Genomic DNA, 16,437 nt, shown 5'->3' on the forward strand with positions numbered 1-16,437 from the left:
GTCTCGCTCTGTCACCCAGGCTAGAGTCATATTACCTTTTTTCTAAGAAGTGTATTTAACTTGCACATTGTCTGTTATGTTACAAGAGGCAGTTTTAAAAATGAAAACACACATAGGATAAATGAGTTTTTACTATTTACATATTGGGATAAAAGCAGGATTAATTCATATATGTATTTTACATATATATATATATATATATGCTTTTTTTAATTTTTTTGAGACAGGGTCTCACTCTGTTACCCAGGCTGGAGTACAGTGGTGCTAGCATGGCTCACTGCAGTCTTGATTTCCCAGGCTCAAGCAATCCTTCCCAGGCTCAAGCTGGGACTACAGGCAAGCGCCACCATGCCCAGCTAATTTTTTATTATTTTATTTTATTTATGTATTTATTTAATTTATTTATTTTTGAGACGGAGTTTTGCTCTTGTTGCCCAGGCTGGAGTGCAATGGCGCGATCTTGGCTCACTGCAACCTCCACCTCCCGGGTTCAAGCGATTCTCCTGCCTCAGCCTCCCGAGTAGTTGGGACTACAGGTGCCGGCCACCACTCCTGGCTAATATTTTGTATTTTTAGTGGAGACAAGGTCCCCTATGTTGCCCAGGCTGGTCTTGAACTCCTAGGCTCAAGTGATTCTCCCACTTCAGCCTTCCAAAGTGCTGGAGTTACAGGTGTGAGCCACCGAACCCAGCCATATATTAATGAAAGAAGATGTACTTTTCTATGTCATTACCTTCTGGGTGCTGTGATGCAAAACAATGAGTCTCACTTTTCCAGGAACTTGTGGGATTGAGAAGGCAGAGAAGCAATGGGTGGTCAAGATGTAGTATGCTAAGCACTCTAGCGGGATTGTCTTCAGGTCCCCATGGGACAGATGTGGGGGCAAGGAATTAAACTGAAGGTCCATGAAAGCTTCCTGAAGGAGCTGAGGCTGTAGCTGACACTTGAAGGAAAAAATAATTTGCAAAATGTAGTTTTACCCTATTTGTTTGCTAAATGTATCAGATACCAAGCCTTTGCATTTTACAGATGAAAAATGTAAAACCTTGAGAATTAAGGTTTCATTTCAGTGACTTTAGCCTGGCCTATGTCAAGTGTCTGCTTTCCCCAGCCTGAAGGAAGCCCATGAAACTAGAGCTCTTTTTCTTAGTGTCAGTGCCGCCAAGGGTTGCTCTGAGCTTCACATCACTCCCATGCTTTTCTGCCTTTAACAGTTTCACAACCAAAGAGGAGCTGGGGAAGACAGTGCCTCAGCTACTGACTCCTGGGCTGATGGGCGAATCTTCAGAATCCTTTAGTGCCTCAGAAGATGAAGGCCACAGGGAATACCAAGCCAATGACTCTGACTCGGACGGGCCTATCTTGTACACCGATGATGAGGACGAAGACGAAGATGAGGATGGCAGTGGAGAAAGTAAGACTGTTTTCAAGAGGCAGGGAGGAGCGTGGGTGATAAGCAGAAGCAGCTGCAGTTTATAAAGAATAAAAGCCTCATTAGGAACCAGACATCTGATGTTTTCTTTCCTCTCAGCCTCCTTTCTCAAATTAGAAATGTGTATATCCTAAAGTTTAGCTTTTGATGGGAGGCCTTTCCAGAAGATGATGTCACATGGCTGGATCTGGCCTTTGTCGATGAGCTAGATGAGCTAGATGTGCTAGATGTGCATATTAGTATTTGTGCTGAGAATCAAAGCTTTCTAATAACAGAGACCTTTCTCACTATGACCAAAGAGAGCCCTTCCACTCTGGGCCTGTTGTTGAAGAAAGAAAGTCAGTGCAGATTCATAGGCTTACTCATTGGAGGTGTTTGAAATTTTCACTCACTTTTGTACTGGGGTTTATAGAAAGGGGAAGGAGGAATGAGTCAAGAATGCCAAATACCTCATTAGCATTAAGAGGCTGGGCACGGTGGCTCATGTCTAATTTTGGGAGGCTAACGTGGGTGAATCCCTTGAGGTCAGGAGTTCGAGACTAGCCTAGCCAACATGGCGAAGCCCTATCTTTACTAAAAATACAAAATCCAGATGGGCATGCTAGCGCACGCCTGTAATTCCGGCTGCTCGGGAGGCTGAGGCAGGAGAATCGCTTGAACCCAGGAGGCAGAAGTTGCACTGAGCTGAGATCGCGCCACTGCACTCCAGCCTGGGAGACAGAGCGAGACTCCATCTCAAAAAATAATAATAGAAAGAATGCTAAATACCTTGCTAGCATTAAAAAAAATCATACTTCCACAATAAGTAAGATAGTAGGCCTTCTAGGAAATAATAATATCATTTATGTATTAAAAATAATGGCAAAAACCACAATTACTTTTGCATCAACCTAATATAACTTAGAGATATGGAAAGTGCTTTTTTTTTTTTTAACTTTGTGCTGGATAACATGGGAGGGATTCACTGTGGGACTGAATTTGTAGATTATGGCAAGTTATTACTATATTAGTGATTAAATGGCACTTTTTCAAATCCCTTTTAATTTGCATGGAGCAAAAAAAAAAAAAAAACCATTATCATCCATGTGGTGTTACTTATGATTTGTTGAAATTTTCAGGATTCTGGGGTAATTAAGGGTTAAACATTGGTAGACTCTGCCAGGATGGCGTCTGAGTAGAGGAAAGGAGGAGACAAGGATTAACTGTACAGAATAAAAGCAAAAGAACTAAGTTTTTTAAACTTGAAAAAGAAACAGAATTGTGCAATCATTCATTTCTATGATCCACTCTCTCAGTAAAATAAACTGCAGCTATCACTTTCCAAACGATGAAGTGATACTTCTAAGTTTTTTCATGGTGTCCCAATATTTTTCAGAACATTAAAAAGAAATAGCGCTTCAGTCCTCTCAAAATGAACTGCATCCAACTCAAAGTCTTTTTTTCCTTAGGTTAATTAAGATTCTCCTCCTGCATGAGGAGAAAGAATTTGGTCTGGGCTCTATTTAAAGTCCATGCCATGTGTAACCTGAGTGCCACTGGCTAAAAGCCTCTCTCTCTGCATTTCTGCTCTTTTTCAATCCTCAGGTGCTTTGGCAAGTAAAATACGCCGGAGGGATACTCTTGCTATCAAACTTGGCAACAGACCATCTAAGAAAGAACTAGAGGACAAAAACATCTTGCAGCGTACATCTGAAGAAGAGAGGCAGGAAATCCGACAACAAATTGGAACCAAGTTAGTCAGGTAATTGCTAACATTTTAGGACAGTACTGACTAATTTGTATTTTTCTCCTTCCCAAAGCTTCCTACCTAACTGGGGTCATTGTGAATTCCTTATGTACAGATACATCTGGCCTACTGGGTCTTTTAAAGTTGGTCTTGCATGATGAACCACTCGAAGAACCTGTCCTTTGGCCCAGCTAGCCAGTGGCTTTGAGGTCACCAAAGCCTATTCCAGGAGTCAAAAACTTTTTTTTTAAAGACCAGTTGGCAAACATTTCAGGCTTTGCTGGCCAGACAGTCTCTGTTGCAGCTACGCTGCTGTAGCATAAAAGCAGCCATAAATAATAGATAAACAAATGAGTGTGGCCATGTTCCAATAAAACTTTATTTATTCATAAAGCTGGATTTGGCCTGCAGATCACAGTTTGCTCAACAATCCTGGCCTAATTTATAGACTCACTAGCATTCCTGGGAATGCCATGAGGTTCTGCCCTGTAGACTGTGAGACTGCAGAAATATTTGCCTTCAGTGGTCTGCCTCCATCCAAGTCAGGTAGCCTTAACCCTCATATCTGAACATCCCTCTTCCAACTTCAAGTAAATGGATCATCTGACATCTCTTCCTGCCTCCAACCCTTGTATAGGATTTTTGCTTTTGCCACTGGTGACTTTACAAGTCCCTTTAACTGGCAGTTTTAATAGAAGTGAGCATTCATGCCAGAGGTCTTATTTTTGATGATCAGTTTAAGCACATGTAAGAATTAGTTGTTCTGCTGACTTGTCTTACTCTGCATACACAACGGGGTGCATAACTGGGAGAAAGGAACTGTCTAGAATCCCAGAGCAGGATTTGGAGGTGGGGGGATAATTGCTGTCCTTGCTTGGAAGTGGTATAACTGGAGGCAGGATTGGCATGGAGGCTGCTGACCATTTCTCCAGAGGAAGAGTAACCCCTAAGGCACCTCCTTACAGCTGAGTTGTGCAGAAAGGTGTCAGAGACAGCAGCTGTGGCATCTATCTGAAGGAAAAGCACAGCCTACCAGGGAACCTCGGGGGAGGCTTAGAGGGTCTCTCTGTTCTGTAAACCCTCTTGCGACTCTGGAAGAAATTTGGGAATGTTTACCAGTGGTCTCTCTCGCTCTCGTCTTCTTAATTCAGCCCTAACCTGTGACCATTTCTGGCTTCGGGAAAAAGCCAGCAGAAGCAAGAGGGACTAACGTGATTAATGGTATCGAGCTGGAAAAACCTACAATTCTAAACTTGCCATCTTACCAAGGAAAAACAAGGGGCCTCTCTGAGGCCCAGAGAGATTAAGGAAATGTCTCGAGGACAGACATGCAGTTACTGAGTAGCAGAACCAGAATTAGAATTTCGCTCCTGGGCTCTCTGCCCAATTTTCTTTTGTATACTGTCTCCTGTTTTGTACTTTCTACTCTATGTAAGAGAGTATATGCTTCTAGGTTTTCTGATTGTTTTATTACTCTTGTTTATGTTTTACCATGAAGAAGAATGTAAATCATTGAATAATATTTGCATAAAATAATAATAGTGTTATCATAGTAAGGAGTAAAAAAGTGTGAAGTATCATATACCCACCTCAATAAATGTCAAAGTAGCAGTAAAGAAAATTTTGTAAGTTTTTGTTAAAATCCTAAACAAACGAGGAGTGGTAATCCCAGCACTTTGGGAGGCCAAGGCAGGCAGATCACCTGAGGTCAGGAGTTTGAGACCAGGCTGGCCAACATGGTGAAGTACCGTTTCTACTAAAAATACAAATATTAGCCAGCCATGATGACTGGCACCTGTAATCCCAGCTACTCAGGAGGCTGAGGCAGTAATTTGGGAGGCGGAGGTTGCAGTGAGCCGAGATTGTACCACTGCACACCAGCCTGGGCAACAGAGTGAGACTCCATCTCAAAAACAATTTAAAAATAAATTTAAAAAATATATACTAAATATCTTACTATAGGGAGAAACCCTAAAGTCATTTTCTTTAAAAATAGAAGCAAAGAAAAATTCCTTAACCTTACTGTGCTAAAAGTCTGGTCACAATTATTTGTGGTGAAGAAAAGGTATAAATTGTAGGAAAGATATACTGTTATTATACATGGTTGTATACCTAGAAAGCTCTAAAAACTGACTCCAGATTGCTATATATAATAATTTCAGCAGGTTTGCTTGATGTAAGATTAACCTATAAAAATCAACATTATGTTTATATAACATTGATACATAGAAGAAAATACAATGAAAAAGGGAGATTGCATTCACGGCATAGCAACAACCAGATTTTAAATACTTAACTATTCACAGGCAGAAGTCCGTAGTCAGGTACCTAGCTAACATCCAGGCCGATCTGTTGCTAGAAGGAAAGGAGACTGTGTAATGGGGGTCAGTGAGCAGCCTCAGCCATGATCTGTAGGCCCACACATACCTGGTTTGAACCACTGCAGTTTTTGGTCTCTGCTACAGCTTAGCTTATAGTCTAATTAATATATAGCTCATTAGGGTCTAAAATAGGATGCTGTGCCTGGCCGGGTAATCTTAATATTACTGTCACATGACACTCCCAAGGTAGGTGAGCAATCCAGTATGGTGGGAGCATGGCTCCTTGAAGTCTGCCTGGCAGCCCCATTCCTTCTGTCTTGCTGCTCTCCCATACCCTAGATGGTCTCAGCTGCATGATCAAAGCTGGCTCACACCATCATGCTGAAGTTCTAGACTGTGGAAAAAGGAAAGAGAAAGAAGGGAACATGCACCCAGGCATTTTAGGGATGAGAAGGGGAAGTAACAAACATCATTCTGCTCACATCCCATTGCAGAAACTCAGTCACAGCACGATATCCGGCTTCTAGGGAGGCAGAAGTCTGTAGTCAGGTACCTAGCTAACATCCAGGCCGCTCTGTTGCTAAAAGGAAAGGAGACTGTGTAATGGGGGTCGGTGAGCAGCCTCAGCCATGATCTGTAGTCTCCAAACTAATGGGAAGGAGACTTTTATTTTGCAGCTTTAAAAATGGATTTTTATTTCTCAAAACATGAAAAATAGAGCTTTGTTGTTTTATTCTGAGTCTCCTACTAGGGTACCTTGTTTTTAACCTGTAATATATCCTTTTTGTCATCATAGGAGGCTGAGCCAGAGGCCCACAACTGAAGAATTAGAGCAAAGAAACATCCTAAAACGTGAGTATTCTATACTATAGAATGATTCCTTGTGTAAGCATTAACAAGCTGCCTCTACAGTTGATCGATTTATCAGTAAGAAACCATCATATATTCATTTACTCAAGATGGACTGAAATAGTCCATTTATGTCACATTTATATGTAATTGTTTATATATTTTTTTAATTTCTTGAATTTGATATTTGATTTTATGGCTTTGAGCCTTATACCCGCCTCTAGACCAGAGTCATGGTCATGACAATTGTGTTTAAGAAAGATGAAATATATTCCATGTATTCTTTCACCCAAATATTAAATAGTAAAAGAATGCTCTAGTCTTCTCGCAAATAAATGTCAAAGAAAAGGCCAAAAGAATCCACAAGGAAACAAATCAAACATTCCTATATTATTATTAATAATACAGTTTGTTGCTAGTTTAACAAATGGCTCAATTCAAAACGAAATTTTCAATCCATTGCATTTTCCTATGTTATGATAACTCGGCTTCCTTCTTGAGTTGTTTATAATTTCTCAGCACTAAAACGTTCTCCATTCATTTTCCTACTTTATTTTCCCATTCTGTTTTTCCCTCTATTCTCTTTGACTTTAGTTTTTACTCATCCCTGCAGTAGTATTTATTGGAGTTAGTATGTTAGAGCTATAAAGCTAATAGAAATACAGTTTGTCATGCTATTGTGTGTCAGTGTGGACAGGCACTGCAGTGAGTTAAGAAACGGATATTTTTAAATTGAGCCTAGCTGTAGTTTTATATATTGTTAACCCAGTTTCAAAAGATCTTTTTATTGTATGAAATATCAAAGAACAGGGATGGGTAAAACTCCGGCTAGTACTGCAATGGTAGTGACCCATGGTGTGGGGGAAATCCTTGTCAGCCAGGCTTTTCGAGTTCTCTTGGCCTGCTAGAAGACCCCTCTTCTCCAATCTAAGATACTTTCTTTCCTTTAGGGAAGAAAGATTTTAGTAGCCTATTGTATTACAGTTGTTAGTACGAAATCAATTCAACAATGAAAATGAACTACCATCCAGTGAGAGGAACTACCATCCACCCAGTCTATGGGATCACTTTCTTTGGAATGCTTTTTTCTGGCTTTTTTTTTTTTTTAACACAACTAGAATACAGCTCCAGGAAGGACTTAAGTGGCTACTAATGTTTAGAAGAGCCAATTTGGAGGAGGAAAAATTCACGGCTAGAAAAGAAGGAAAATTTTGTGTTTTTGCTTTGCTGAGGAAGAGTAGAAGCAGCATCTCATTTTGACACAAAACAAACCAAAAAGGTTCATTGCTTTTCATGATAGGTTCCTGGGAAATGCTTGTTGAATTAAGTTTTAAGCATGCTCAAATGCAGACCCTACGCTCCTAAAAAACACAGAGATTATGTCTTACTGGATGCCTGATCCAATATCTAGAAGAAAAAGGGAAGAGCACATTTTGGGTAATTCTTTCTTGATCCTGTGAGATAAATAGTGCCAAACCACAATGGAGTTTGGTTATCTGAGGAACTGTTTCATAGATCTAGAAACTTATTGCGTGTTGATCTTAAGTGCTGCATTGGCCTTTATATCCCATTTTCCTGGAGGTTTGGGAAAGAGTGAGACACTTCAGATTTGACTCCAGCCCTTTTTTTCCTTCCTTCTAAGTTCACCTAAGCATATTTATTTCTGGAAACAGAGGCATATTTCCAGCCTGGAGAGGCTGATAACTGGCTTATGATTTCCTGACCCACTATTGTACAGCCAAGGGAGGCAGAAGAAAACTGGGAGAGGTCATCTTTCCCTGAGCAGTCACGGGAAACTGAATGGCCTAACTTACAAACACTCTACTTAGCCCGTTTGTGTCTTGGTTCTTCCACATAGATTGCTCTTGTTCGTTTGTTTGTATGTTTCATCTCCAGCTTTTGTTCAAGAACAGTAGAAAAGTATGTGATACAGTGTGGTTTTTAAGGACGTTTACTTTAACTAGGTCATCTTTTTTTTTTTTTTTCTGAGACGGAGCCTTGCTCTGTTGCCCAGGCTGGAGGGCAGTGGCACTATCTCGGCTCACTGCAACCCCGCCTCCTGGGTTCAAGTGATTTTCCTGCCTCAGTCGCCCCGAGTAGTTTGGACTACAGGTGCGCATCACCATGCCTGGCTAATTTTTGTATTTTTAGTAGAGGCGGAGTTTTGCTATGTTGGCCAGGCTGGTCTCGAACTCCTGACTTCGTGATTCGCCCGCCTTGGCCTCCCAAAGTGCTGGGATTGCGGGTGTAAGCCACCGTGCCGGGCCCTAACTAGGGCATCTTTTCTGGCAAACTAGAAAACTAATTCACAGAATAAAACATTCAACAATTTTTAGAGCCCATCACTAGTTCAATAAACATGAGTCAGATGCCAATAAATGTCATTAGTTTTCATTGGTGACCACAGGACAAATTATATTTCTTAGTGTCAATTCACCATGCCAGTCCTTACTTGATGTCTTTCCTAATTATTTTGGTGATACTAGAGCTTTTTAAAAAGACATATTACATATATGTATTTATATTATATTATATTATATTATATTATATTATATTATATTATATTATATTTATTCATTTTAGAACCAGTTCCTAAAAACTGATAAAATAGAAAGCAACTTTTGGTACTTAAAAGGTCAACTTTTGCTAATCAAGAAAGGTGATGTATTTAGCTGAGAATGTAATTCTAGCCATGTCTTCTGTAGAGAAAAATGAATTAGGCCTTTGAGTTCTGCATATATTTTTCCCCAACATTTTATTATGAAAATTTTTAAACATGAAGAAAAGTTGGAGGAATTTTACAGTAAATCCGCATATATCTACCATCTATAGTCTGTCATTAACATCTTGCTTTATGACATATCTATGCATCTGTTGATCCAGCTTTTTTTAATGCACTTTAAGTTTATGTGTGTTTTTTCATTTGCTAAAAACACCCATATGAGGCCAGGTAAGGTGGCTTATGCCTGTAATCCCAAAGCCTTGTGAGGCCAAGGCAGGAGAATTGCTTGATGCCAGGAGTTTGAGACCAGCCTGGGCAATATAGTGAGATCTCATCTCCACCAAAAATTGAAAAAACAAAACATCTACATGGAAACACGTAAAAAGCAGAAAGAAAAACAAATCCACAAAAAAATTTGGCTTTTTGAACCCATTTTATCTGAATTAACAACTCAAGAAGATAATACTCCAATTGCTGGTATTTTTATACTTTTCTTTCTTCTTTTAGCTCATCCACAAAATTCTCTGGGTAACATTGCTCTCTAGGCGGGTTTCCTGTGGTGCTTGCTGCTGTTTAACCACATGTATTATTTGTTTATTTATCGGAAATGCTTCTTGCGGGTCGTCCGAAATGTTCGCCCCTCTCTGCTCTGATGAGAGTCACTGAGAGCAAGATTTGTCAATGAACCACGTCACTTCCTTCATGCATATCCCACCAGCCTGTTTAAATTGACCAGAAAGATTTGCATCCTACTTTATAATTAGTCCTCTAGTGAATCAAAAAATGAAGGAAGCATACAAAAAACTTGGTGTATTTTCAAATACTGAGTTTAAGGTTTAAACTTGACTCTATGAGAGATTTTACAATGACTGTTTAATAAGATTCAGAGAAGCTGTCATGGTAGCTCATGCTGGTAATCCCAGCTACTTGGGATGCTGAGGCGGGAGGATCACTTGAGTCCTGGAGATCAAGACAAGCTTGGGCAACATAGGGACAGCCCATCTCTACAAGATGAAAGTAAAGATTCAGGGGAACAGTCATGTTGGCTTCCCTCTACCTCTCACCCTCGTCCTCTAACTTCACCAAAAGTACAATTTTGAACATGGAAAACTTAAAGAAATCAGTTTCTGATGTCAAAAATGAATTCAATTCCCTAACTGCATTTGGCCCTTCTCTTTTTAGACATCACTGTTACCTGGTAGCACTAGCTGAACAATATGCTTAATAAGGCAAAACTTTCCAATATTCCCTTCAAGGAAATGTCATTTTTATGTATTTAATGAAGACTGGAGCATTTGTTAGCTTTGGGATGTATTATATCCAATTTTTTAATCTTTGAAAAGTACCTTAAAAATATAGCATAAATACTGTATAGGAAGAATTGACAAAAATGTTCTCAGAATTATATTTTTCTTTTTATTAATAATGTCATCAATATCACTAACAATATCATCACTTTTTATCAACAATATCAACAATGTTATTTTCACTATCGTGTCACCTTGTAAAGCTCTGGTTTAAATCACAAGAACCACAGTGTGGCATTTGTTTATTATGTATTTTGACAATCCACAAGCTTTATCCAACTCATATGAGGTAATTCTTTGAACCTAAGTATGCATTTTTAAGGATATGAAAGGATATATATTTTGTGAAGAAATTAAAAACCTAGAGTACTTTCATAGGAAGAAATTTAAATTATAACCAAATTTATTTGACTGGCACCAAATGAAAGGATATTAACTCATTGTTTCTTGTCTTGTGGATGATTACAGTTTATGTCCACTCTTTGTCTAATCACCTTCTTTCTTATGCATTAAAGTTATTATTTCAGAAGAACATAGAAACTTTTCCCTGTTCAGAGAAGGAAAACTGATAGAGAATTTAGCCTGTTCAACTAACAAATACAGGTGTTGCAAATATTGAATACTGATATGTTATTCACAGTAAAAATAGTCTTAGTTGTAAGAAGTCTATTTGAATTATAAAATAAATATATTTCATACCTGTCATGGATTTAAAAAAATTTTTTTTAATTGAACCCGGGAAGCAGAGGTTGCGGTGAGCCAAGATCGCGCCACTGCACTCTAGCCTGGGTGACAGAGCGAGACTCTGTTTCAAAAAATAAAATAAAAATAAAAATAAATAAACAAATAGAAGAAGTTTTCCTTTTTCAACCTTTTGGTTAAGTCTTTATACAGTGTTATTTTCCTTCAAAAGAGTTCATAATAGCACTTTCTAAAACATAATCTTTCATAAGCATCGGTATCCAAGAAGCAAAATGTATGCTCACTGATCAAACAGATGATCAGCTAAAGGAAGCAACAGAGAGAAGTTCCTCAAGTAAGCAACAACCAGCAAAACCTGAAGGGGTGTTTATTTCTTTAAAAATTTTGGACATTTTTCTTTAAATCCCATCTGTTGGGCAGCATAAAATCGTACTACTTGGTGAATCACTAGAGAACGAGAAGACTTTGGAAAGGCAAAGTCACAAGAAAATAAATAATTTCCACCCAGAGTACATCATAACCTCATTTAGAACATTCTGGTTTGAAAGCAAAGTCCAAGGAAATGCTTACATTCTGCTTCTATGGAAACCAAGGAAGACAAATCAAATATTTTGGTTGGATTTGAGTGGAAATCAGCAGCTCAGACATGCATCGGATGGTTCTAATTTGCTCTTTTAATATGTCTCAGATTTTCACATGAAGGCCAGATCCAGAAGTAAATTTTTATCTGAATTCTGGTAAATTGTGCTTATAAGCCCATGAAATGATCAGCAATAGAGGGCTTTCATTAGAATATGGGCACTCCTATGGTTTTTTTAAGAATACAACAAGACATCAGGAAGCAAAAACGTTTAAAATTAGTAAAGCAAACCAGTCCTACAAAAAAAGCGTGTGTGTGTGTGTGTGTGTGTGTATGTGTGTGTGCGTATAAGATGATCAACCTTCCTACAAAATATTTTGACAACTTTTTAACAATGTTGGTGGTGTGTTTGATCATTATTTGTTAGAGTCACATGATTGTGGCCTGATACACTTTTCTGAATATGAAATCATCTATAGTAACTGTCATCATGACTTTTCTCCTTTAATAAACAGAAAAGAATGAAGAAGAGGAACAAGAAGCAAAAATGGAACTTAAACGCAGACTCAGCAGAAAGGTAATGAAATCATGACTATTAATGAGCATATGTGTTTTGAGATATACTTTTTTAAAAAAAATACTAATCCTCTCTGTATGTGTAAATCAGATGTTTAGAAATAATTATTCCTATTAGTCTATAATCATAGACATCAAAATCACAAGCCTGGGCAACATGGTGAAACCCTATCTCTATAAAAAATAAAAAAATTAGCCGGCATGGTGGCACATGCCTGTAGTTCCAGCTACTCAGGAGGCTGAGGTGGGAAGATTGCTTCAGCCCGGGAGGCAGAGGTTGCTGTGACCTGATATCATGCCACTGCACTCCAGGCTGGGAGACAGAATGAGACCCTGTCTCAAAAAAATGAAATAAAATAAAATGAAACAAATCAATATAATGCACATGCTACGAATGATGTTTCTAATAGCATGTTGTGCTAATTTTGAATAATTAACAAGGGTTTTAAATTGCATTTACTCTATGAAAATAGGTACTCTGTGTGAAAATTTTTAAAGACACAAAAAAAGAAAAAAATAAAATCATGTCTTTCATTCAGAGACAGCCATTATTAACATTTCAATGCATGTATTTCCATTTTAAAAAATTGTTTTGAGTCAGGTGCAATGGCACGCACCTGTAGTCCCAGCTACTTGGAAGCTGAGGCAGGAGGATTGCTTGAGCCCAGGAGGTCAACACCAGCCTGGACAACATAGTGAGACCTTGTTTCAAAAAAAAAGAATTAATTGAAAATTAATCTCGCTTGATTAGAACAATGAAAAAAAAAAGAAAAAAAGAAGTGAAAAAAGTTTTTAATTATGATAAAAATTATTTCTTAAAATGCTCACACTTTCCATTTAGTGTTGGAAATATTACACAAGTAAGTATTTTGTTACTCCTGAAGATTTCCCACTATTCCACATCACAGCTGGGTAAGTAATTTATTAAGTGAACTTGATCATCGAGCCTGCCTGCTACAGTGCTACCCAGATTGACAAATGTCTTACCTCCCAAACTCAGACAATTGTTGCCACTTATTTATGAATATATAAATCTGATGTTAGGGCCATCACTTTTTCCTGTGTTAAAAAAAGTAATAGCCTTTGGAAAAATCAAGCACCATCAGAGTTTATATTTCATTATAAATCCTTCTAATCATTCTTCAGGCATACCTTATGCACCTAAAAATGGATAAAGTGACTAAAATGTGACATCTACATGAAGTGTGACCTGACCCACATTTTTGTGGGCTGGCCGGGGAGTCTTCAACAAAAGCATTCCAAGGCAGATGGAGGCAATGCTTCATTCCCACAGAAAAGCTATGGGGCTATGTTGAAAGTGTTTGGTTCTGTTTTTCAAGGAAAAAACATCCTTAATTTATCCATTGTATTAGTCCATTTTCACACTGCTGATAAAGACACACCTGAGACTGGGAAGAAAAAGAGACTTAATTGGACTTATAGTTCCACATGGCTGGGGAGGCCTCAGAATCATGGCGGGAGGCAAAAGGCTCTTCTAACGTGGTGGCGGCAAAAGAAAATGAGGAGGAAGCAAAACTGGAAACCCCCGATAAACACATCAGATCTTGTGAGACTTTTTGACTATCACAAGAATAGAATGGGAAAGACCGAGCCCCATGATTCAATTACCTCCTCCTGGGTCCCTCCCACAACACATGGGAATTCTGGGAGATACAATTCAAGTTGAGATTTGGGTGGGGACACAGCCAAACCATATCATTCTGCCCCTGGCCCCTCCAAATCTCACGTCCTCACATTTCAAAACCAATCATGCCTTCCCAACAGTCCACCAAAGTCTTAACTCATTTCGGCATTAACCCAAAAGTCCACAGTCCAAAGTCTCATCTGAGACAAGGCAAATCCCTTCCACCCATGAGCCTGTAAAATCAAAAGCAAGCTAGTTACTTCCTAGATAAAATGGGGGTACAGGCATTGGGTAAATACAGCTGTTCCAAATGGGAGATATTGGCCAAAACAAAGGGTTTGCAGGGCCCATGGCAAGTCTGAAATCCAGTGGGGCAGCCAAATTTTAAAGGTCCAAAATTATCTCCTTTGAATCCAGGTCTCACATCCAGGTCACGCTGATGCAAGAGGTGGGTTCCCATGGTCTTGGGCAGCTCCACCTCTGTGGCTTTGCAGGGTACAATCTCCCTCTTGGCTGCTTTCACAGGCTAGTGTTGAGTGTCTGCAGCTTTTCTAGACACATGGTGCATGCTGTTGGTGGATCTACCATTCTGGGTTCTGGAGGACAGTGACCCTCTTTGCACAGCTTCACTAGGCAGTGCCCCAGTAGGGACTCTGTGTGGGGGTTCCAACCCCACATTTCCCTACTGCACTGCCCTAGCAGAGGTTCTCCATGAGCCCCACCCCCCCCCCCAACCCTGCCCATGGCAAACTTTGGCCTGGGCATCTAGACAGAGGTTCCCAAACCTCAGTTTCTGACTTCTGTTCACCCACAAGCTCAACACCATATGGAAGCTGCCAAGGCTTGGGGCTTCCACGGTCTGAAGCCACAGCCCAAGTTCTACATTTGCCCCTTTCAGCCACAGCTGGAGTGGCTGGGGCACAGGTCACCAAGTCCCTAGGCTGCACACAGCACAGGGACCCTGGGCCCTGCCCACAAAACTACTTTTTCCTCCTGGGCCTTCAGGCCTGTGATGGGAGGAGCTGTCATGAAGGTCTCTGACATGGCCTGGAGACATTTTCCCCACGGTCTTGAGGATTAACATTAGCCTCCTTGCTACTTAGGCAAATTTCTGCAGCCAGCTTGAATTTCTCCTCAAAAAATGGGTTCTTTTCTGCTGCATTCTCAGGCTGCAAATTTTCTGAACTTTTATGCTCTGTTTCTCTTTTAAAATGGAATGCTTTTAACAGCACCCAAGTCACCTTTTGAATGCTTTGCTGCTTAGAAATTTCTTCTGCCAGATACCCTAAATCATCTCTCTCAAGTTCAAAGTTCCACAAATCTCTAGGGCAGGGGCAAAATGCCGCCATTCTTTTTGCTAAAACATAATAAGAGTCACCTTTGCTCCAGTTCCCAACAAGTTCCTTATCTCCATCTGAGACCACCTCAGCCTGGACCTTATTGTCCATATTGCTATCAGCATTTTTGTCAAAGCCATTTAACAAGTCTCTAGGAAGTTCCAAACTTTCCCACCTTTTCCTGTCTTCTTCTGAGTCTTCCAAACTGTTCCAACATCTGCCTGTTACCCAGTTCCAAAGTTGATTCCACATTTTTGGGTATCTTTTCAGGAACACCCCACTCCTGATACCAACTTACTGTATTAGTCTGTTTTCATGCTGCTGATAAAGGCATACCCTAGACTGGGAAGAAAAAGAGGTTTAATTGGACTTACAGTTCCACATGGCTGGGGAGGCCTCAGAATCCTGACAGGAGGCAAAAGGCATTTCTTACATTGTGGCAGCAAGATAAAATGAGGAGAAAGCAAAAGCAGAAACCCTTGATAAACCCATCAGATCTCATGAGACTCATTCACTATCACGAGAATAGCATGGGAAAGACCAGCCCCCATGATTCAATTACCTCCCCCTGGGTCCCTCCCACAACATGTGGGAATTCTGGAGATACAATTCAAGTTGAGATTTGGGTGAGGACACCGCCAAACCATATCATTTTTTTTTTCTCAAAGCTCATAAATGTCAAATAATGATCAAACTGAAAGACTTTATTGACTCAATTTCTAGGGATGACTCTAGTTTTCAATGGCCCTTAAGTTACCATCTGTAGACAATCAATCACCCCTCCTTATTGCCCTGGGCACAGTCTTGTGATACAAATCATCTTTCTCAATCCAGCTGGGCCCCTCCATGAGGCAGCAGTGCCAGCCCTTACCCTCTGCACCCACTTGCCTCCACCATACATAGCTCCATGCCGTAGGTGCAGGTCAGCCCATAGCACTGGTAGCTACCCCATGACTGGGACAGTCCTGAGGACAAGACTGGATGGATAACTTCTAACCTATATTGCCATTGGTCACTTTCCTTCTAGCCAGTTCTTAGGAGCAAGGGCTTCTCTACCTCCTTATGTCCACCTGCCCCCAAAGTGGCAGCAAGAAGCTAGCAATATAGATTGGACAGCAACTAGACTATAGCAGATCACTTAGATTATTCTCTCTCTTGTCCATTGCCTACCGGGGCTCTATGAAGATAGAGGGAGCCATAGTTGGCACATCCCTGCTCCAGTGGGCTCAGGGTATGGGCC

At 40.0% G+C, this 16,437-nt stretch overlaps 1 protein-coding gene across 9 annotated transcripts in view; it reads left to right on the forward strand.

Moving 5' to 3' along the window:
* PHACTR2 (phosphatase and actin regulator 2) overlaps window positions 1–16,437 on the forward strand; it is a 287,576-nt gene that overhangs the window by 234,141 nt on the left and 36,998 nt on the right. For all 9 annotated transcript variants that reach the window (XM_016956418.4, XM_016956419.4, XM_009452125.5 and 6 more), the window contains 4 exons: window positions 1,215–1,414; window positions 3,017–3,173; window positions 6,276–6,331; window positions 12,155–12,216. In XM_016956418.4, coding sequence (XP_016811907.1) covers window positions 1,215–1,414; window positions 3,017–3,173; window positions 6,276–6,331; window positions 12,155–12,216 — 475 coding nt within the window. The remainder of the gene's footprint in view (window positions 1–1,214; window positions 1,415–3,016; window positions 3,174–6,275; window positions 6,332–12,154; window positions 12,217–16,437) is intronic.

Source organism: Pan troglodytes, chromosome 5, assembly GCF_028858775.2.
Source record: "Pan troglodytes isolate AG18354 chromosome 5, NHGRI_mPanTro3-v2.0_pri, whole genome shotgun sequence".
In the NCBI taxonomy this organism is placed as follows: Eukaryota; Metazoa; Chordata; class Mammalia; order Primates; family Hominidae; genus Pan; species Pan troglodytes.